The sequence below is a fragment of the Gadus morhua genome, chromosome 15 (genome assembly GCF_902167405.1).
Source record: "Gadus morhua chromosome 15, gadMor3.0, whole genome shotgun sequence".
In the NCBI taxonomy this organism is placed as follows: domain Eukaryota; kingdom Metazoa; phylum Chordata; class Actinopteri; order Gadiformes; family Gadidae; genus Gadus; species Gadus morhua.
In genome coordinates, this window is record NC_044062.1 from 27,959,863 (window position 1) to 27,983,903 (window position 24,041).

A 24,041-nucleotide genomic window follows, 5' to 3' on the forward strand; every position below is an offset into this window, starting at 1 on the left:
AAAGAGGCTCCATGCGAAGGAGACATGACCGCATTCATAACAGACAAAAGTCAAATAAATATCGATCAGCTTGATTGCTGCCATGTTTTATTCATAAGCGCACATGTGTTTACAAGAGGACACGCAGTATTAAAAAGCGGAAGCGGAAGCGCTTCCACACTACCAAGTCGTTCCCAAAGTCAGACGTTACAAACGCTAGGAAGCACTCGAGCTAGCACTCTAGTCTCATCTCCGTAGGACGCGTCTAGCAAGGACGCGTCCTAGCAAGGCTGCAGCCTTCACTTTGGGAAACAGCCATTGTCTCCCCAGCCAGCGCTGTGACGTCATAATACTGTCGATGAGTCGGGTCGTGTATGTGGTGTGGTCGTGTTTCTCAGGGGAAGCCCCCTCGAAACAGATCCACAGCGAGGTCCCGAAACCAGTTTGGATTCGACTTGTCCCTCTGTCCCAGTGCGGACACACAGAAAGACAATTTGAAACATATAATGACCAAACTTTTGAAATGGGACCGAGATTCCGCTATGGCAGATTTTTTTCTACAATTAAACTATTGTAGAAAAATCAGTTGCCGATCTTTTTGTACGAGGACAGAGATGACTGTTCATCTTAACAATATTTTTCATAAATGATGCTCTATAAATAAATGTTCTGCTTGAATGCGACTTTAGGTAGGGAGTCGATACAAATTGTTTCTTGAAATTGTCCCATGTTATTGCATGTTTTTGATACTATCTGAAATCGGTCGCCAATGTAATAGCTTTCTGTAAACGTTTAATGGTAATGCAGCGTGTCTCTTCTATCCACAATAGTCTTAATGCAACCATTTCTAACACCTTAATTTAACAAGTCTAGCATTATTGGAAACCTTGCCACCTTTAACCGAATAAGCTAACCACATATGCACTTTTAATATTATTCACTTACTATAGGCCTATAGGCCTGCCTATTTCAACATATGTTTAAGTTGTTTTTTTTAAAGTGGCAGGACTTTGTGAAACGTTCGTTGTTTTTATTGATGATGAAAGCAGTGACAATGCAGGATATGACTCAACTGGTGTGACTTGTGATCAATGAGAAACGCAGAAAGACGATAAGATCAAAATGAATAAACAGAAGAGAAACTGTCCTTCTGATAGGCCTATTTACCAGAATTCAACACGTCTTTGAGCTACCTATGGGATAGTGCTAAATAGCCTATAGAAAAATATATGTATCCGTAAGCCACCGTTAGAAGCAAGTTAAAAGTTAAAATGTAACAGCAAACTGACTCACAACGGATTTTGTGTGTGCGTGCGTGCGTGTGGGGGAGAGAGAGACAGAGACTATTGATTCAAGCACTTCCAGAAAGGAGCTCTCGATAGGGAAGTTGCACAACCCAGCCGACGTTGAGGCACTGTGCTTATTATGGACTTATTATTAACACTAGACGCCGACTCTATTCTAGTTGATCAGATAGCACGTACAAACTGGATTCGAAATACCCACTAGGGTTTTGCAAATTATTTTTATTTATTTCCTTGTTTGCACTAGCAGACTGTTCTGGTTTCGTGTGACGGCCAGCCTGCGGTTGCCCATATTTGGAGGGCGGACGAGAAGGGGCGGCATCTGCGCACCTGTGGACGTGACGTCACTTTCCGATCATACCTGCTCAACAACTTGTCCTGCTGCTTCGGTCGGCGAAATACTACCGTCTGCTACGAACACAAGGAAACTAAACTAACAAAGAGCAGCCTCCTCGACGGATTGATTTAGTTCGATTGAATTCAGTTGAATTCTGAACACAGGATATTTTAAGACCAATGGGCCTGGTTTTGTGGCTTGGAGTTGGACTTCTCCTCGTCTTCGTCCAGGTGAGATTTCCTCTGACTTTTGCGTGAGCTCCGCGTCGCCATTCCTCTGTGCGGCCTACGCCCTACTTCGTACTTTTACATTTGACGCTGTCCAGTTTAAGTTTTAAATTCATAAACATTAAAATAATATAGCCTCGGCCTATTAGACGTATTACATTTTCCATATTGCTCGCAGACCTTTTTGTTATTTCGGTTTTTTGGAGTGAGAATCTGCGTTACAAACGAATGTAGTCGTGTATTCTAGTATACTAGTTTAACTAGTCATGTATTGTAGTGTAACTAGTTTTATATCTCAGCTTAATCGATATTTCAGTGGAATATGTGAAAACATTGGGAACCAAATAAACCTCATCACGTCCTTACAGGCCTATGAGACTACATTGCATACATATTGAAGTACATTACATACATAGGCCTACATTAAATTACATTTGAAACACTATACATACATGTTGAAACACGTAACATAAATGTTGAAAAACATTACACAGGCTACATGTTGAAATATCGTGTGCCTCCTGGACCATCCTGGGCTACAATGATCTCTCCTCAAACCATCAGAGATATGTTCCAGAATAACTTATTCCCCTGAACGTGTGCGTCTTTTCTTCTACAGGCTTGGGCATCAACTCCTGAAAAGCAAAAATGTGTGCCTGGTTTCAAGAAGGATTCGAACCTTTTCCAAGTAGACAGAAGACATCTTCATAGCGGACATGTTCTTGGAAAAGGTAACAATGGTTTTCAATATGCCGTCATGATTCTTGAGTACATACGTATGTAACTGGGCCGGGGCCTACCTAAAATATAGACCCAGTTCAACTACTATACTTTAGTTGGAAATAATTCCATACGACTAATGTGGTGCACTTAGCTAAAGACAGGGGAGTGGTGTATTGCTAGTTTTATGGCTCAACAACAGGGGCGTAGCCACATGGGTGGCCAGTCTCAATAAAAATTTAAAAATATTTTTAATTTTTTTATGACCTGGAAGAACACCCATCAACCTCCAGGCTTGGTTTGATGCTCTCATATCAGGGATGAGTAATGCCTCCTAATTTGATTTTAAATCAAATATACCAATATATTTTATAGACAAGTATCCTGTTGCTTTAAACTCTTCTTGTGAACACAATTACACTCATTTTGATTAATTGGTGAATTCTCCAATACAATGCAGAAAAATAATAATGTTATAATTGAAATAAATTTACAGTGGAAAGGACCTCAGTGTAAAAAGTAGCAAATGGGTGTTTCATTAAAGCATGTCAACTAAGGTTGGTCGATCGTCTACAAGTTTCCATCGTCCGATGCGCTCCCTAGTGATCGCCGATTGTCGATACTATCGGCGGGGGGGGTTGGGTCGCTGATTTATCACATTGTAAAATTGCCCTTTTATTTTTGGATGGTCTTCAGCGTGATCCTCCGCTGGTTTAAGTTTCGCTACGTCGGTGCCGGAGGTGCTTTAATGATGACAGTCGGTGTGTCTCAATAGTGATACCTGGGGGGGAGGGGTGGTCGTGGTCGTCAATATCCCCGTTTCATGGAACGACGGATGCAGCTAACTCTGCTCATTCACTTTTTTTAAAGCTGATTTATTACATTATAAAATTGCTGTTTATTTTCTCATTTTTTCTTAACTATTATCAAGGGGGTCATCAATATCGCCGTTTCATGTAACGCAGGATGCAACTACTCCTTTCTACTACTTTCAGTTGGTTTCATTGAAGCCATCTGGTCAACCTCTGACAGTTCAACACATTGTAACCAATTCATTTTTCAAACCAATGAACAAATCTACACACTTGTATCTTCAATAATATCTAAGCGAAATTTCGATAGCTTTAATACTTTTTCAGAATCACCGTTTCAGTTTCTTACGGCATAGTTTTCAGTTGCTCTCATTGATTTTCTTTGACGCCAGAGCGTGAGGACATTCATGTACACACACACACACACACACACACACTAGGGCTTTGACTTTTGGCCAAAAATCATATTCAAAGTTTGTTTGTTTATTAATATTAGAATTCGAATATATTCGAATATTTATTAATAATATTTTGACCATTAAATGCCTTCAGTAATACCTGGGCTGAATCCGAATACGTAGTACATACTATTTATGTTCAGTGTCTACTACTTGACCGTACTACACTTGACAGTGTAGTACGGTCTACAGCTATGCGTAGAACGCCTAGAACGGTCTACAGCTATGCGTAGAACGCCTCTGAACTCTTCCGAACACCGCCGTAACTCCACCGGATGTTTGGAGATGACTTGTCTCCCCTCGGATGCCGGCAAAATTACCTTGATAAGTTACCTGTTTTCCGTCTTGTCATCGTTGCTATTAAATTAAAAATGTCTCTTTTTACTTAATTATTTACTTTACTTTTTTTACTCTTTTTAATGTCTCTCTTTTTTTCGCCGCTTTCTATGACGTCTTTCTAAGCCGCTGTTGGTAGTGTCGGGTCAGCCATCTCTTCTTCGTTCGTTACCAGACTCGTAGTCTGGTAACGTAGTGACCTACCGTGGTATACTGTGGCGGTAGTACCTATTCGGAAACGTTTTCCATACTACACAATGCATACTGAGCATTCGGACGCGCTATATTTTTGGCGTACTACAAAATGCATACTATAAGTATGAGTATTCGGAATCAGCCCTGGATTGGGCTTTGCGAGGTTTGTTTACAGGCATTGCTATGGTTACCGGTCTTGCGTGTTCCAACGGTTTATTATGTTTCTAATAAATCGCTGTCTAATCAATACTTCATTCATTGCCTCTTCCGTGGTCATTACAATATTATGAATAGACTGCATGGGTTCTCCCTCTTGGCCTGCCCATAACAGGTTCTAATATTAAGGGCTGCCTAATATTCGTTCGAATTTTGATTTATTTTTTTGATATTCGAATTATATTCGAATCACGAAGTTCGAAGTCAAAGCCCCAACACACACACACGCAATAGATCCGCCACATAGCCGCGTTTATGGACACTTTTGATCCAATTAGAAGTGGAAGAACAGCTCAATCAGAATAAAAAATTATCATATATACGCCTCAATCGGAATACAATTCTCTGATCGGAATAGAATTCCATGTCCCGGTAACTTATCAACCCTAGCATGTCCGGTTGCTAAGCGATGTCAACGTCTTCGGCTGACTACTTCTCTGCTGATCAACACTACGAATGGTAATTGTAAAAAGACGCAACGTGTGAAGATATTGTTTCATTTTGGCAAGGAGCCGTGTAATAAGCGGGATAATGTATAATATAATGTATCCCTTGCATATCATATAAGTCCAGACCAACATTACTGTTGTACGCGAGACATGCCGACGTATGCTTACCACTTTTGTAAATGCCATATATACAGTACATTCGGATTGCATGATAGTAATAGATCTATTCCGTTTGAAAATCTAATCAGATCAGAACAGTCCATGTTGACGCGGCTTAGACACACACGCAATGGCTCCACCATTGTCTTAACACACACACACACACAGACGCACATAAACACACACACATAGATGAGCGACCATCAGTTTTTCTGGGTGACATGCAGCGGAATGTGATGTCACTTCGCCGTGCAAGCAGACCGGTAGGTTGTGAGCCCCTGCCCTCTCCTCTCAGTGAGTGAATACGTGAGGTCGGCTCTACAGAGTGTGTTTCCACCTGTGCCAGTTAGCTTCAATTACAATTTGCGGGGCTTTTTAAGCTGTAATTAGCCAACACGGCACACCACAGCGCTGTTATTCTGGCAATAAAAAACAATTACAAAGAGTAAAAAAATCACCTTTTCATTTGCAACTTGAGACGATCGCAATGGAAACCATCTGTCATCGATAGGCGATGGAATCGACCATCGGCCCATCCCTAATGTCAATGTTGCAATGCATCTGTTACATGTTCTTGTATGTATCTTAATGTAACGGGAACCCACTCGGCTCGCCACCACAGCACCGGTTTCCTCAAACACTAGAATGGTATAATGCATGGTCACTAATGGAATTTTAAATTCTTCATGTGTTAGTATTGATGTTCCTCCAGAAACATGAATAACTAATGGTTGCTTGCAACATTATTGAATTTCATCTGCTGTTCCTTGTGTGTACATTTTGTCATAAGCTTCTTTGTACACACTGCTGTAGTGTTATTTTCTATTTTTTAAGACTACTACCAACCCTGAAAACCACCCTAAATTGAAAAATTGTTTGATTGTGAATGTCAACTTTTGTAGCAAATTAGTTCTAATAAACCAATTGAATCTTTGCTGTTAAATTATCTCTAGGGAGTTATATATAGGGAGGAACAAATTGTTTACTTTTTCACTTAAGTTTACAATAAGTTGTTGATCCATTAAGAAGATCTGTAGAAACCTGTTGGACCTGTAACTCCTCTCACACGGAAACAGACGACAGAGGCCTCCAAAACAAGCCATTGTTGGTCATCTAGTCTAAGCCTTTAAGTAAATACTGACCAACAGAAAGGAGGCGTCAATGGCTATGTAGCACAAGGCTACGGTTTCCTATTTGTGTCCGTCTGTCTGGACCCTCTCGGTTAGTTTTCAATCTCAATGAGGCATTAAATAAGGCACACACAAATGCCTCTGGTCACGATAGACCTACGATAATCAGAGCAATTGATTTTTGAGTGCCGATGCCGATTATTTTCAGAGAAAAATTACGATTACGATTTAATCGGCCGATTAATAACAAACTAAGAAAAGCATATAAAACGTAGTTTTTCATACCTTAAATATACTTTAAACACTTTTGACGAATGTGAATTGAATGCAGAACCTTTGAGTGTTTTAGAATACATTTACAGTAAAAAATTAGTGTAATGTAAAATAAATAAATAACTCCCAATGTGCTGCGCTCGTGAGCAGTGACTAACACGTGCGCGCTGAGCAGTATGGTCTCACCGTTAGAGTCTACAGTATAACAAATTAACATGGCCTGGGACCTGGGAAAGAAAAACGGGCACAACATGCTCAAACAACGCGTCTTGTGTACATTGGTGAGGTGAGCGCGCAGCTGCCTTGAGCGAGCGTGCTTTCATGTTGTACGGTAAAATTCAATCTCCTATTTTTTTACTCCAGTTAAAGTTGTTGGTTAGCAAGGCGAGTAGGAGCGCACTCTGTAGGATAACCTTTCTAAAAAAATATATAATGATAATATTAAAAAATAAAAAATAATAATCGGCGTCTTTTAGGCAGATGTTGATTATTTTCAAAAAGGCTATAATCGGCCAATTAAATCGGCAGGCCGATGAATCGGTCGGGCCCTAGCGTCATCAATAGCATTCATCTTGGTGGTTTATCAAAATTCTTGTGCTCCCCTAGACGCTCCTCTTTACCGGCATAAAGTTGAACTTCCCACATGTTAGATACACCTTTGTGATTGGCCTGACCCAGGCATTGTCAGTCGGAAATCGGTCAAAACGGGAGTGAGGCTAGAGCAAACAAAGCCGGTTCGTCTGGGACCACAGCATATTCAACAACAAAAAAAGTTAATTCCAGGATTCTGCCTCCTTAGTCAACAGCTAAGTGAAATGATGAGATCCAGAACTGGCATATGCTTTTACAAGGTAGGCCTACTGAAGGAAACTAAAAGATAGTAATCCTAGTAGTGTGTTCCTTCAATGTCAAACTTAAGGCGAGACACGGCAGGTGAATACGATTTTTTTTTTAACTTACAGATATCTTTATGAAACTTTACCGGTTGATTAGCCACATGATTAGAAGAAGAAAACGCATTGAAAGTTTTCTGTAATTGTATGTTAAGATATGCTAATTAGGCTATATCTAATAAAATATGCGCAAATATGCATACATTTTGAAACGAAGAATCGGACCATTGGAAAAAGCCAGGCTCAAAATTATTTTTTCATGTTGTTGCTATATTAAATAGAAAAATATTTACAAAGGGGATTATGGATATCTCCTTTCGTTATCCAGTTAATCAGAAAATACTGCCAATGCCTTAAAAAAATGTATTGCCGCCCTATTTTTATGCATAAAATGTCATGTAAATCAGGCCAAGAATGATATATCAACAAATCCCACTGTAAAAATCTTCATATAATAGCTGAGAATAAGATTCTAAAGTTTGGTGCATGTAGGTGCTACAGAAGTGGAGATTCCTTGCTTGGCGTGTGAGGAAAAACTCATTTTGAGAAAACGGCTTTTAAAGATTCTTATGGCAAAAGCCAACCAAGCTTGAGAGCATACCACGTGATACATTCGAACCAATCGTCCGGTCGGAAATCGAGTCCAGCCAATCAGATATCAGTTTTATGTTGTGCAGCAGATCGAGTGCTTTCCAATGATACCACGGAACACATATGACAGAGACCGGCTGTATTTGAAACGGTGCGTAATAAAGCAAACGTTTGGTGAATCTTCTGTAAAATTCAGAGGCGCAAGTTGACAAACTATAATAAAACAAACACCTAAATGTTTCGTTTTGACATTCTTTTTTCTTTTGTGCGAAACATTACATGTTAATGGTGCAAAATAGCCCAAAATATCAAAATTGACCAGTGACTGAAAAATCGATGATTTTGCCTGCCGTGTCTCGCCTTCATTTTTCTTAGTTGATTTTGTATATAATGGTAATATGCTGGTTAAGTATACATTTGAAGTAGTTTGCACTGTGATTTACTTTTATGTGTGAAAGTAACCTGTAGGTTTTCTGGTATGTTCATAAAGAGCATTTAGTGAAAATATTTTTTCCCAAAGTATAATGATATAACCCTTTTATATTAATTGAATCAGTTATTCATGCTTGTTCCTTACTAAGCATCTAATGGCAGGGTAAAAGCTGGTCTTGAGGAATTAATTGACAGTCAATTTATGGCTATTTTAAGACGTACAGCATTTTATGACAACAATCTCACTGGTGAAAAACGCTACACCTAAATAGCCTAATGAAGATGAGCTTATGCCATGTCCTTTCACCAAAATATCCTGTGTATTTATAGGGTTCAATTACAATGTAGTTTCATTTTTAAAATCTAGTGAAAAAAAAAAAAGTGGGTTATCATTCTTTAATAAATCAATGTCATGGAAACTTTTTTCAATGTATAACTCCGGAACAACATTTGTAATGTTTGAAAATAAGTTTAAACCTTCGTTCTCTGAAAATTATTATTAATGGGTTAGTAATATGGGTGATACCATGACTGTAAAGTGGAGCACTTTCATAAACTACCAAGATGGTTAACACTGATGTGTCAAACATTTCCCTCGCTCTGATTGGTTGTAGGTCCATCCAATTGCGTCCAGAAGCCCTTTGGTCTTTGCATGTTGATTTATGAATCATAAATGAACCCAGAGGTTCACACTATTGGTCTGGTGATTTCAGCCTACAAGACACGGGGAGAATAGCCAGAAATGTTATTCACGTTTACTTGTTGTGACTTTAAATATTATCTGTATTCGGATACAGGCCAGAAATTGTGCTACATAAAGGAAGTTATATATTTTTGTCCTGCATCAAGTGTAGCCGTTGCCTCCCATTCACCTAGCGCTGGATGCAATCTCGTGTGGGGACTGGGGGTCTTGGACGGCTGGCGTGGGCGTGTTGAGGGAGTTAAAAATGTTGGACTTTACTTTATACAAATGAGCTTCACATGCGGCACACATTCGTCCATGCGATGGACGATCAGTGTAGAGGCGCACCATACGGACCAGTGTTTTTTTTTCTTTTTTTTCGGGGTTACCATTAGAGAGTTGGGGTGTTGCCACGCGTTCGGTGGGTCTGTTCGGTTACACGTGTGGTGATCACCTCGAGCCTTAAAATCCCTTGTCCCGTGAGCGCAGGCTTTCAATGCAAAGTGAAAGGCTGGAGGGTAGGGGTGTTATGATCCATACATCGATTGATTGGTGAACGATCCAACTAGGGCAGCAACAACGAATCGATAAAAATCTATTACTAAATGCGTTCGCAACGAATTTGATTAATAAGTTACTCATAGGCGCCGCACTGTTTACAGCCAGCCGCCGACAGGTTGGTTCAAGGTTCATGCACGCCCACAGCGAGCTAGGCCACCTGGCCGTTTGCTGTTTCACACCTAACCGTGCTCAAATGGCCCCATTGTTCTCTGGCCTGCACTCACACTAGGCAATCTGGCCATGGCCGTTGACCGTTGCAACTGTGGCCTGGCCACGGTAGGCTCTTGTACATACGTCATCACGTCGTAACACGTCATCACCAAGCGTCCGCTGCATGTACCCTAATAAAGTCTGCCGCCAGTCAGAGTTGTAACAACAATGGACAACAACACAGAGAGCACACCAACAGTTGAACCGCTTGACACGATGTTTACTGTTTAATGGGAATGAAGGCTCGTCTCCTTTATTATGTCCGTGGTCGTCGCATGGACTATACGTCATCCAGCTCAGTTTGCGTAGCCGTGCGTGTGCGCATCTGTACCGTAGCGGCCCGTACCGTAGCAGCACACCTCTCCCAAGTGGCCAAATTGGCCTGGCCTGGCCAGACTGGCCACACTCACACTGGCAGATTTGAGCATGGTTAGGTGTGATAACGGCCAGATGGCCTAGTGTGAGTGCACCCTATTAGGGTGCACTCACTTAGTGTGAGCGACCACAGCTTGTATTTTGGTCATATCTTAAAACTGGACTGTAGGCCTACATAAAAGTGTTGTACCTTCACTGTCTTTGGGTTAAGAAAACTCCTTCAACTCAGTATCCGTCTAGTCCAACCGAAAACTCGGTCAGCTGCTGCTGCTGCAGATGTTGTGCAGACGGGCTCGGAGTCGGCACCGCGTGCATCAAGTCATTCAAAGCAGCGGTAGTAATCACACAAACCGGTCGATGTAGAAAGTCCCATCAGTTAAAAATAGTAATGCAGTTTTTAAATCCATGTTAAAATCGGCAGGATATAGATCAGTTAGCTTAAAAAAAAAAACTGACCAATGGTCACAAACATTTTCAAATGTGATGTGTTCAGGACGGCCCAGTAATATGATTGATGCGTTCAAATGCAGCAGAAAAAAATAAATAATGATAATAATAATAATAATAATATTACAAGTTCTATTTCAAGGAGTCTCGAAAATGGTATCAATCGGTTTGACTGGTTAACCATGGACATCCCTTATATACATATAAAAGTATATCATACTTTTAATAGTTCCAGGACGTTGGAGCAATAACCTGGTGTTTTTACACTTCAGTCTGCACTGTGAATTTGAAGTAATGTTCAGTTTTTGAATACGTTTTTCTATTTTTTTCTATCCGATTCATCGATTAATCGAAAAAATAATCGACAGATTAATCGATTATTAAAATAATCGTTAGTTGCAGCCCTAGAGCCAACTGCATCGATGCAACGCCCAGTGTTTCCCCTACCATTGTTCAGGCCTGGCGGGCCGCCAGGCCAACGAGCGCCCCCGCCAGGCCAACAACCGGCCAAAAAAATGAAAAGAAATGAAAAAGAGAAAAAAAAAAAAAATGAAAAAAAAAAAAATGAAAAAAAAAAACTTTTTTTTTTTTATTATTATTATTATTAGCCATAATATCATAACCATCCAAGCTCACCACCAGCTATCTCAATATGTATTGGTGCTTTATGCTCCTGTACATGAAATTAGTTTATATTAAATCAACTTTGTTTTTAGAAAAACACTGTTTATTCTCCGGCAGAAGAACTATACCATGAACCGATCGCGTAAATGCGACGTCTGATTGGTTCAGCCCGCCGTTACCATGGACATTTTTACCGCCCCCGCGAAACACTAGCCTCGTTCTTTATATGTCCATAACTTAACCAACTTGTGATGGCTAAGCAAGTGTTTTATTTGGAAATAACCAACAAATACTCTAGCATCCCGTGAAAAATGTATAACAAATCACACCATCAGCTCTTACCACCGGGCCTAAAAAAAATTCTAGGGGAAACACTGCAACGCCCAAACATCGATGCATATCGCTGTATTATACGCTTTTATTTTGACAATCTCCTTGCGCTGGTGTTTGTGAAACTATTTCTCTGCAAGTGCACCTAGCCGCTCGTATCCGTTCATCCGTAAAACGAGGCAAACAGCAAGCACATGTGAGCGCGAAGATGTCTAGTTTCGGTTTGTGTTGCCAGATTTCCAGTTTTTCCAGTCTAACGATTATAAGGAGCCAAATTAGGTGGGAAAAGTTGCCCAATCTGGCAACACAAACGGCTTATTTTAACAGCCAAGATGATTCCGAGGGATGTTTTGTTTTTAGAAGGAAACTATCCACACAGATAGGTTGGAATGGTCTGTTCAAAATGAAAGCTCATTACAGGCTCATTAATTTAAGCCATAAAAAAACCTTTTGCACTTAAATGCAATGTGGCACTTTATTATTTGCATTAAAAATGTATTATATTTGTTTTAAATATATAAATAAAAGCAAAGAAATAAAATGAAGAAATTATAATTGAGTTGATGGGAATGTAAGAGGTTGTGTTGAATGGGCATATGATATTGTCTCATATCAATCGCATGCTCCTGAACCAAATCGAAATCGTATCGCGGCAGACTTTTGATATCGGCAAATATCTTATCGTTGTCTGATGAATCGATTTACCGTATTTTCCGCACTATAAGGCGCAACGGAGTATAAGCCGCAGCAGCTAAATTGAATGTGTATATATATATATATAAGCCGCGCTGGAGCCCGCCGCTTAAATGTCGGGGGGCGCGGACCGGTCATAGAGCCCATCGAGTTAAAGTTGGTGCATGGTAACCTGTAAAATCCATGGATTTAGGAGGTCCCCTAGTGGCCGTTAGATGTAAAGATCCATAGATTAGCCACACCGTTATATAAGCCGCTGAATCGAAGAGATTTACGCCTCTAGTGGCGGGAGCCACACTCAAGGCCGTGTTTTTGGTGGGGCCGAGCTATGTTGTATATGAAGTTTGTCTTATACTTTAAGTATCGAGGAAGCTTGACCCTCTCTTTAATGCTGTGCCGCCTGTTGATCCTTACTTCGAAAGAGTAAAAGGCAGGACGTCACGAAAAAAAGAACACATCGGTGTTCGAATTCGAACTTTCTCACAGTTTGGCGGGCTCACACTAGCAATTTTCGGCTAGAACGCTAAGAAACATTAATTTCTAATAAAATATCTCCCAACACACAAACATCTTAAATTTACATTTCTTGTTATACGATTCTCTTAGTCATTGCGTTGAGTTGCTTTTCCCCTAGTGTGCAATGGACTTTTCCTACTTGTGCATTAAACAATTCATTCATCCAGGCCAGATGTAGCATTTATTATGAATGAACCTCTTTAAAGTAACGATGTGACGTTAAAATAGAAGGCCAACTTTTGAAGGCCAACTTTGGTAAGGCTACTGGTACTTAGAAAAACCCTCGGGAAATGGGTATTTTAGCTCGGTTGCTGTGTTACACGACCTTAATGCTGTGGCCAATTCAGTTTTTCTCACTACACGGAACCACTATAACTGCGCATTCACACCAAAAGCGAATTGCGCTGCAAAGACGCTTTGTTCGCTCATAAAGTATCGCTGTGAATATTTCTGTTCGCTTTTGTCGCTCATGACATACATTTCAATTTTGCAGATGCATTTAAAGGTCCCATGACATGCTATTTTATGTATTCTTTAATATAGAGATTAGTGGGCAACTAACGCAGTATTCAAAGACGTTCCCGAAATTCAGCCGTGGTGCAGAGTTATAGCCACTCCGAGCCAGTCGCACATTGAGCTTCCCCCAAATGCGCTGTTTTGGTGTCTGTAGCTATAATGTAAATGAGGAGGAGCGAGGCGGGTCAAGGATGAGGGTGGGGGTGTGGCCCTGAGCAGCTTGCAGCCACGGTACCATGCGCTCTGTTTACAGTGGATGTATCGCAATGGCGAGGCGCACACAGCCTTTAGCCGTGTTCTGTAACACGGCTACATATATCTATCATATAATATATATTATCACGGCCAAAAGCTGTGAGCCGATATTATGAATCTCAAACGACCGCGTTGGGTTCTCCGACGTTCCTGGTTCTTCAACGTCCACATCAATGTGAAGTAGACTGAACCGCGACAAGGAGGAGAAAGGGATCGTTGTCGGGCAGCGGTTATCCAAATAACAAGGAAGTGTACAAAGCTTGCGTTACAGTCCTGGAGCTCTATATCTAAATAATATCATATAATACATAGATATCTATATCATATCATGCATATTATCACGGCCAAAAGATGTGTGCGCCTCCAGACGATATTATGAATCACAAACGACTTTGTCAGGTTCTGCGACGTCTCTGGTTCTTCCACTTTCACATCAACCTGAAGTCGACTGAACCGCGCGCTGCCTGCTGCCTGCTGCCGGCTGCCCGCTGCCGGGCGATGGTGCCTCGCGGCAACCGGCGGCATGTCCCAGTTCATGTACTTCAGCGAGTCAAAGCCAAAGTTCCTTTCCCCCAATTCTTTCTCAACCATGGCTCAGATAATCCCCACAACAGTCTTGTTGTGGAAATACAAGACACGTCAAAGAGCCAACAAGAAACACTTGCGTTACAGTGTGTGTATTCACACACACACATGTGGCGCTCGCACGGTCGAGTCTCATTGGTGGGCCAACGTCTCTGGGCGGGCCAGGCAGAGTAAGGGGAGGAGCTTGATGACGTCCTAAACACAGACATTCCAAATCAGCGCACTTGAGCCTCCGAGCAGAACAGCTAGTGCTTATTTTACACCAAACGCACGTTTTAGCCACTGGGGGACCATAGGCAGGCTAGGGGAACTCATATTTATGTTAGAAAACCTCAGTGAGATTTTCATGTCATGGGACCTTTAAAGGAGCCTTATGCTTTTAGTACAGACAGCCATATGAAAGAGTGAACTCCCATACACTTTGGCCATATTGCAGAGACGGTTTTGCTTGTTGGATAAAGTGCTTCGACAGCAAGTAGGTCAGTGATTCCCCTCATATATATATATATATATATATATATATATATATATATATATATATATATATATATATATATATATATATATATATATATATATTTATATTTATTTGGAGTTTAATATATATATATATTAAACTCCAAAAATTTGCATATGAGGACTGGCTGGCTCCGCAAGGGAAATAATGGAACATATTTATCTATCTAGGCCAATCTGTCTATCTATCAAATCTGTCTAGTTTTAATGTGATGTATTTTGTGTATGTCCAGTCAGACTTGTCTCCCTTGTTCTATGTGGTCTTGTAGGCTACTGTCCTGAGTGAGCCGAATCACCTAAATTAATTCCTGACAATTTGTGTCATTTGGTATTAATAAAGACTTGACTAGGCTATCTATCTAGACTATTTAATTAAAAATGATTCACCTCAGGCTCCGTGAATTGTGGGGAATGGTGGGAATAGAAGGATAAAAGACAAGAGATATATCCCTTGTCATTTATCCCTCGTCTTATCGATTAGTTTGTGTATGTGACGATTTCAAAAACGTGTTTTTGTTTAAAGCATGAATACACGCGATTGTTTGGTTAGATTGGTGGTATGGAGAGCAAATTAAAATGATTCCCTCTTAAATACGAACGTTCTAGATCGCAAATATTTTCTATAAATACTCCCGCTTATCATCACTTTGTATCCAAATCCCTATGGATGTTGCATTCATTAACTATTGAACACACAACAGAAAACACAGCTGTCATTATCACTGTCATTGACAGCGATATATTGTTTCACTTCTTATGACAAATGTACTTATTGTAAGTCGCTTTGGATAAAAGCATCTGCTAAATGGTCATTTGTCAGATGTCTATCCTCTATTAAAATGCATTGAAGTGACACGTTTGCTCCATGCATTATTAATGCATTATCATGCGTGCATTATTCCTTTGCACAACGTATTATTCCTTTGCACAACGTATGTATTTTCGTAATTTGAAAACAATATCGTCCCATTCAGAGCAAGGAAGATTACTATGCTAGGATCTCGGTTAGCAGGCATGTATTGCGCCTATTTTACAATAATCTCAAACGTTTCAATAACTCACACACCAGACCAACCAACCAGGCGTGACACCTCCGCCAAGGCCAGAGCCTTTTTGTTGCGATCTCTGAAATGAAAAAGGCTTGGATCGTACAACATTGGGTGCCCAGTTACAGCCGCGATGCATTTTTCAGTCGACATTTTGTACAGTCAGTAGGAACCAAAAAAGTACGTAGGAATTCAAAATTCATCATCCCTTGTCTCTCACTACTCTGGGAAGTTAGAGAGCTGTTCACTTGAGCAATGCAAACTATTAATAGCTCACTTTCACCCTACCTATGACATCTGATCTAAAGAATGTGCCTTACATTGTTGGTGGTGAAGAGTAGTAGTAAAAAGAGACCAGCGTTTGGTTCGGTGCTAATTTCTCACCATTGCTCCTATTTCTTGTGTTTTGACTCAGGATTTATTCAGACGCAGTGTATAAAGGTTAACTTCTATTGTGCTGACATTTCAGTTGGTTTTGAGGACTGCATGGCCAATAAAAGATTCAAATTCGGCAGCAGCGACCGCCATTTCCATGTCGAGCAGGACGGAACATTAATGGTAAGTGTGTTTTGAGATGTATAATTACAGCCTCTGTCCTAGTTTGGAAGTAATGTGTATTGTGGTATTTTGTGAAGGTGACGAGAGAAACTACCATGCTTGGAAGAAAAAGGGCCTTCCTCATCTCTTCCCTGAATTCTAAGGGGCAAAAATTTAGTACAATAATCAGGGTGCAACTCCATGGCAACGGCCATCATCACCCTGGAAGTCACCCCATGAAAATTCAGGCACATCAGAATCCAGGAAAGGAACTGCAGAAGAGTGCAAACGTGGACCCTTCCAATAAGACAGAGGTATCTTTGTGGTCCCAGTCATAAAAAACTGTTCATTTTCTGAGATGTATATCATTGTTTGCGATGCCAATTTCTCAACATTAATTATTTTATTTTTTTTGCAATTCCATCCCTCCTATTTTAAATTCACCATGAATCCTTTAACCCCTTTTAGGTTATTCAAAACCTGCCAGTTTTGCACCTTCTTAAGTTTTCTAGGAGGCGGAAGAGAGCTTGGGTTATCCCTCCTCTTAACATTCTGGAGAATGATAGGGGGCCCTACCCCAAACTAGTGGCTCAGGTAAGATGACGTTAGGCTATTTTTTAACTTGAACTACATGTGAAGATTCATAACTTAACCTTATTGAAATCCCAAGTGAAAGGTATTGAATTACTATTCAGTTGATGTTTGATGAATTAACATTCAGAAAATGTTTTCTATGTATTATCTTCCTTTTAGATTCGTTCTGATAAAGATAAAGAGTCAAGAATGGAGTACAAGATTACGGGTGATGGAATAAACGGCCTCTTCACTATCGACAAAAACACCGGCCAGCTTTATGTGACCCAGCCCCTAGACCGGGAGAAGAGAAGCGATTACAGAGTAGGGAAAACCTGCTGGCCAAATTAAAATTTGTCAATATGCACGACCCCTGCATGTAAAATAATCAATATTTATCTATGCAGTTCAACGCTAGTGCCAACGTAGCGGGCATGGTGAATGCTGCGGCTGAGGCAGCCATGCTCATCATTGTAAATGTCCTCGACGCCAATGACAACAAACCAGTCTTCACCCAAGACCCCTATGTCGGAGAAGTTGCAGAGGCTTCAGCAAAAGGTAATGCCACACAGAGGAAATCAAAACCATTTCTATAGAATGTGTCGACTTGCAATTTGAGATTAACCTGCCGATGACTTAATTACAATTAGTGCATTTAGCAGACGCTTTTATCCAAAGCGACTTACATCGGTTAATGCAGACATTGACACACAGACGGAGAGTGAATGAATGCACTTGAATTTTAAATCAATACTGCAGCTTATGATTGAAAGCTTATATTTTGTGCCCATCTCTGCAACACACGCTTCTCTTCATAGTAGATTTTTGTAATTATTTTTTGGGATTCATTTAGTCTATAAAAAGTGCTTTATCTGACTACCCGCACTATGCTATGGTTCATATGATTATCCATGTACGAAACATTTAAATTGAACTGAAGCATTAAGCAGCAAATCGTATTTGTACTTGATAAATTATTTGAACAATTGATTTATTAAAATTTGAATTGATTAATTGTCGGGGGGGGGGGGTCGATTAATCGACTTATCGTTGCAGCTCTACTCTACATCTACATTGTTTTCTAGATGTGACCACCTACTACAACTGGAGCGCTTCATGTTTTTGTAAATCCATTCTTTCGGTTTATCCCTTGCAGACTTTGAAGTGATTACAATCAAAGCCGACGATCTGGACGACCCAAATTCAGATAATTCTTTAGTCCACTATAAAATTCTGAGCCAGGAACCAAAGTTGCCCAATGATAATTTGTTTGACATAAACCCTGTTAGTGGAGTCATCAGAGTCAAGCAGCAAGGGCTCGACAGAGAGGTACGGATTTGTATTCATTTATTCACGGCAGTCATTTAAAGCAGAAAGGTTTCCATATGCACAATTATTTTATTGAAAATGGACTTCAATCTGTATATTTTTCTGCAGAAATACCCAAAGTACACTCTGGAAGTAGAAGCTGCAGACATGAAAGGAGACGGCCTGACTGTTACAGGGCATGTTCACCTCACAGTTACTGATAGTAACGACAACGCCCCGGTCTTTGAGATGGCTCAGGCAAGTACATGTGTGAAGACCTTTCATTCTTCATAGAACCAGACCCATTTCTGTTATTGATTTTCGGCTCGTGACATGTCAGTATCAAACCGCTTGGAGACTCTGACTTGACTTCAACTCGCCTCTTGTGAGACTTAATCGAGGCTTAACTGCTTTAAGTCTTGCTTGAGAAAACCATTTGATCCAATTCTGAGAATTATGGTAAATTGTCATTGCCCAGTGCCCTCCAAGATAAAGCACATGGCTAATAGGCTTATTGACTTTGTAATGTGAATGTCTAGTATTCAGGGGTTTTCCCGAAAAAGGGAGATTGAGGGGGATCATAGAAAATGCCCTGATTGTTCAGAAATTAGGGGGAGTTGTGGACTGGAACGACTGGGACAATCCCTGGTCCATTTATAGTGGTGTTAAATGAAACCCTAAACGCAGAAACAATGGCGTTAAAGTGTTGTTCATAGACGCGATCCCTGTTCAGGTTTTAGCAGTCAGCCCAACCCCCCCGTACAGATCTTCATGGGTCAGAAATTATGACGGACCCAAACCCAAATTAACCCCTAAGATGATTAAGCAAACTGGACAATTCCAGGCTATCCATTCAGTTCCAATCCACATATTGGGCAAAATTGAATTACATCATTATTTAATGGTTTATATGGTTAAATTTTATTTTCCTTTATCGTTCTTTCTGTTCAAAAATGCACAGTATAATGCCAATGTACCAGAAAACAAAGTGGGAGCGCAGGTTGTGAGGATGTCTGTGACGGATGGGGACGAGCATAATTCTCCGGCCTGGAATGCAAAGTTTAAAATTGTTGCTGGAGATAAGAATGGCCAATTCGCCGTGGAAACCGGAACTGGCAAGCAAGAAGGAATCATTACAACTGTGAAGGTGGGGTTGAATTTTGTAGTATCGTGTACAGAAAATGTTCTGTACACTATACTACCAAATACGTTAAAATGTACCAATATATACATATATACACCGATACAAATCTCTTCATTTGAATCAACTAATCAAAACCTCTATTTAGGGTCTGGACTATGAGATGACCAAGACCTACACGCTGCTTGTGACCGTTGAAAACGAAATTCCCTTTGCCATCCGCCTTCCGACAGCCACTGCCACGGTGGTGGTTTCTGTAGGAGATGTGAATGAGGCTCCTGTGTTTAGCCCACCCATTCAGGTTGTGAAGAGGAAGGAAGATCTTGCAGTTGCCAGTGACATTGTCACGTACACCGCAACCGACCCTGACACTGAACGCAGTCAGAAAGTCACGTAAGTTAAAATCTTTAGTTAATTTAATGATTACTTGCCACTTCTCAAACAACCACTTTTTTTTTTTATTGGATCATGAAGCATTTGCATGTCACTTTTCACTCTGTATATCCAGGTACAAGATTATGAAAGACCCAGCGCGGTGGCTCAGTGTGAACCCGGACACGGGTTTGATTAAAGTGAAGAATGGCATGGACAGAGAGAGCCAATACGTTCAAGACGGCAAATACACTGCCCTGATAATGGCATATGATGATGGTATGTAGGAATTTTAAAGATTCATTATGATTAGGAAATATTGGTGGAAAGTACAATTTAATTTTAGGGTTTATGATGCATTTGATTTCTTTTTCTTTTTAAGATGTTTCTCCAGCCACTGGTACAGGAACCCTGGAAATTGAACTAGAAGATGTTAACGACAACATCCCTTCAATCAATGAGCGCATCATTAAGGTGTGTGTGTGTGTGTGTGTGTGTGTGTGTGTGTGTGTGTGTGTGTGTGTGTGTGTGTGTGTGTGTGTGTGTGTGTGTGTGTGTGTGTGTGTGTGTGTGTGTGTGTGTGTGTGTGTGTGTGTGTGTTATTAAGCACATGTTTTCTACCTTCTTCAGGTTTGCAATAAGGATTCTGCCCCTCAGCTGCTCTCTGTGACAGACGCCGATGGGCCAGACTTTGCTGCACCCTACACTGTATCACTAATGGGCATGTCCAAGAATAACTGGACTGCTACGATGGATGGCACAAGTTTGTACTTCTACTTTTTGCAGGGACATAAATGTTGAAATAATTGTAATGGTATGGGGTATTATAGTGAACTGTTAATCTACCATGATTAATGGATACGTGAAGTAGCTCTTGACATTTGAACATAATCCATTATATTTATGGGACAGACCCTGTTCACAGCTTAAAAATCATTAAAATGATGGTGTCTAGACTTATTTTTCTCATCCTTCCCTCTTTCTTTAATCTAGGAACAGGGATAATCCTGACATTAATCAGGGACCTTCCCAAGGGAGACTACAATGTAGTCCTGAGAGTGGCAGATAACCATGGTCTAGATCAAGACAACATTGTCATGGCCACAGTTTGCGACTGTACAGGAAATGAGGTGACCTGCAAAGGTGGGATCCGTGAGGGAGCCATTGGTCTGCCGGTCATCCTAGGAATATTGGGAGCTGTTCTGCTGCTGCTATGTAAGTTTGTTTATAAAATAAGACATCGTCACAAAACGTTTCTTCAACCCGTGATTTAAATTGGCTATTCTTTAGCTCTTTTTTTTTTACATTTATTTTGTGTAACGACACTTGCTGACATCCCCTTAAAGGGAAATTCCGGTCTAAAATGGATTTGGGATATGTTCTGTATGATAACAAGCTGAAACGTTTGTTTTGTAGCATAAAATAGAATACCGTATATAGACAATTTCTTCAGATGGCTGTTTTTAGCCGACTCTATCAAAACGCTATCAACATGGAACGATGGGGGCACTGGTTATGGTAAAAACTAAATCGCTATTTTAAACCACTTAAAAGGCTAAAAGTTGCCCGACCCTTCTTTGGTATTATAATAAGGGTCTTAACATATAAAACGAGGCATTGAGAACTTTGAGAAATGGCGTCGACGGGTGATCTACTGATGGTATTGTGTGTATAAAATGTCCTTTTTAATAAACAATCTGTACACTTACAAAGTTCTCAATGCCTCGCTTTATATGTTAAGACCCTTATTTTACTACCAAAGAAGTGTCGGGCTACTTTTAGCCTTTAAGTGGTTAAAAATAGCGATTTTGTTTTTACGATAACGAGTGGCCCCATCGTTCCAAGTTTATAGTGTTTTGATGGAATTGGCTAAAAACAGCCAACTGAAGAAAGCCTTTATTTGTTTTTTGTGCTCCAAAACGAACGCTTCAACTTGTTATCATACAAAATATATCCCAAATCCATTTTACACCGGAATTACCCTTTAAAACAAAACAGCCAAAAGCTAAATACGCATTTCCCATTATGCCATGATTTTTTTTTTTTGGTCTATTTGGGCTCCAATTATTAATAAACATGAAGTCATCGGGGTACTTCAGTTTGGTCAACTGATTCACCATGAGGCCAGCCCTCAAAAAATCCTTAAATGGGTTAAGTATCTTTCTGGAAGCTTCAAGGGTGAGGAGGGGACTGCACTTTTGGACCACAATATAACTTGCTGGCTCTCATGGCAATTTCCTTTTCAGCTCTGGCACCAACATTGGTTAAATGTTCTGAATTTTTACAATGATGTAATACTGTGGACCGGGCTTAGTTATATTAATGTATAGCTATACATGTCAAGACACATCCTTTGCTGAATAATGATGATGGCACTGTGATGCTATTACTGATTGAAAAGTTAATTCAGCAACTTGCCCATCTGATCTAATAAGACGACTGTTTTATCTCTGCAGTGCTGGTATTGCTGCTGCTAATATTCATTAGACGCAGAGGTGGAGAGCAAAAGGAGCCTTTACTACCAAATGAGGACATCAGGGACAACATTTACTACTATGATGAAGAAGGGGGGGGAGAGGACGACCAGGTACAGTCCCGATATTGGATCAATTGATAAAGAAATTTGTTTAAATGTGGTGATGTAATTGTTGTTTAGGATGGCTGTTTTTACTTCTGTTGCATTTATTATATAAGTTTACCTGCTGTGGTTTGACTTCTATTTTTTCTTTCAGGATTATTATGATCTGAGTGTGCTCCATCGTGGTCTGGACAACCGCCCTGAGGTCTTCCGGAATGACGTCATGCCGTGCTTCATGCCTAAAGCCGAGTATCGACCTCGGCCTGCCAATCCTGAAGACATTGGAAAATTTATTGATGATGTGAGTCAATTTGTGATATTAAGTGTCATTTCATTTCATGATGATTCTTCAAATACAATGCTTTATAAAATCACTGAGGTCTTGCATCAAAGCAAGTTACTTAATGTATCGGTTGGTGTAATTTACTTGAGTTTCACAGAAAATGTCAACACCCAAATCTGGCCTTTCCTATGCTTCTAGCTAACTTGTCATATCAAGCTTATAGCTGGTCATAGTGAATGGGGAAAAAAAGTTTAACTCCACTGTATGCTACTGTTCTATTTGTCAAGCAAATGGTGATCTCTCTGTTTGAATGTAATAATGCAATGGCCCCCACTATATTGTATGCCCTCTTCAGAACCTGACGGCAGCAGACAACGACCCGCTGGCGCCCCCCTATGACTCCCTCCTTGTATTCGATGACGAGGGTAAAGGTTCTGATGCTGGCTCCCTGTCGTCCCTCAACTCCTCAAGCAGTGGGGACCAGGATTACGACTGCCTCGGGGAATGGGGTCCTCGCTTTAAGAAGCTAGCAGACATGTACGGAGGAGGAGAGGATGATATGCTGTAAATTCCTCAACGGCAGGCTTGGCTGGTCTTGTTGGACAAAGCAAATACAAAAAAAATCAAGTATATGGAAGGGCAACCTATCACAAAGAATGGTGTACATAATTTTATCTGAGCTATGAACTAGATAATTCTGCACCTTTTGATACACTGTTGATCTATCCTGTGTTTTCTTTTCAATTCTTATTTGCTTGCACTGATTTAATATTTTTCTCTTAAGTTGGCTTTAACATTTTATATCGTAGCTTGTACTTTTTTCATTTTTTAAGTAATGACATCATTGATGTTCTGTAAGAACCTTTTTTTTTTTAAAGCTTTTTTAAATTGCAAATAGAATTTTGAGTTTTATATATTCCTTATTTTCCTAGGATGTATTTCCACTAGGTAGATAGGATGACTAAAGTAAAGGGGACATTACGGGGAATGTTTTGAATAAATTGACTTGCAAGGTTTGTTGGTGTAATCAAGCCGAAATAAAAAAATATTATGCTAATCTGAGAATGTCTTTGCATAAAACTTCTGTGTCTTACCTGATGGATGTGGTTTTGTGTAGTCTTGCATTCTTGGTCAATTGTTTAGCTTTCTACTATCATGTTTTGTAGAGCTTTGGGCAGTTTCAGAATTTTTTAAGAGGTGTGGAATTGTTGAAGGACATTTATGCAGTGTCCGAAATGGCCGCCTGTATTGATTGTTGCACACAGATGCTGGGTTCCAAAAGGCATTTGTGCCGTTCACCACTCACTTCCTTCAAATCTTTAGATGTAATCTTGATCTCCATTGTACCTACGTTTGCTGCAGCTGCTTGACGAGAAGCTTTG

At 40.3% G+C, this 24,041-nt stretch overlaps 1 protein-coding gene across 1 annotated transcript; it reads left to right on the top strand.

The window, feature by feature from the left end:
* The first annotated feature begins 1,337 nt into the window (after positions 1 to 1,337).
* Positions 1,338 to 23,728, top strand: LOC115559946 (B-cadherin). The gene is made up of 18 exons (XM_030379164.1): positions 1,338 to 1,850; positions 2,467 to 2,578; positions 16,337 to 16,425; positions 16,503 to 16,718; positions 16,873 to 16,998; positions 17,158 to 17,301; positions 17,385 to 17,535; positions 18,134 to 18,306; positions 18,415 to 18,543; positions 19,247 to 19,432; positions 19,575 to 19,819; positions 19,935 to 20,077; positions 20,181 to 20,272; positions 20,429 to 20,561; positions 20,792 to 21,013; positions 22,255 to 22,385; positions 22,531 to 22,677; positions 23,015 to 23,728. Exons 1-18 carry the CDS (start codon positions 1,800 to 1,802, stop codon positions 23,225 to 23,227), a joined length of 2,703 nt encoding a protein of 900 aa, XP_030235024.1. The 5' UTR covers positions 1,338 to 1,799; the 3' UTR covers positions 23,228 to 23,728.
* The last annotated feature ends 313 nt before the right edge of the window (positions 23,729 to 24,041 follow it).

What these genes read in the sequence shown, in the direction of transcription:
- LOC115559946 (XM_030379164.1), top strand. Translation starts at nt 1,800, where the DNA reads ATGGGCCTGGTTTTGTGGCTTGGAGTTGGACTTCTCCTCGTCTTCGTC. An exon ending in ACCCCAAACTAGTGGCTCAG is followed by an intron (nt 16,999 to 17,157) that starts GTAAGATGACGT and finishes TCTTCCTTTTAG; the next exon opens with ATTCGTTCTGATAAAGATAA. An exon ending in AGCAAGGGCTCGACAGAGAG is followed by an intron (nt 18,307 to 18,414) that starts GTACGGATTTGT and finishes ATTTTTCTGCAG; the next exon opens with AAATACCCAAAGTACACTCT.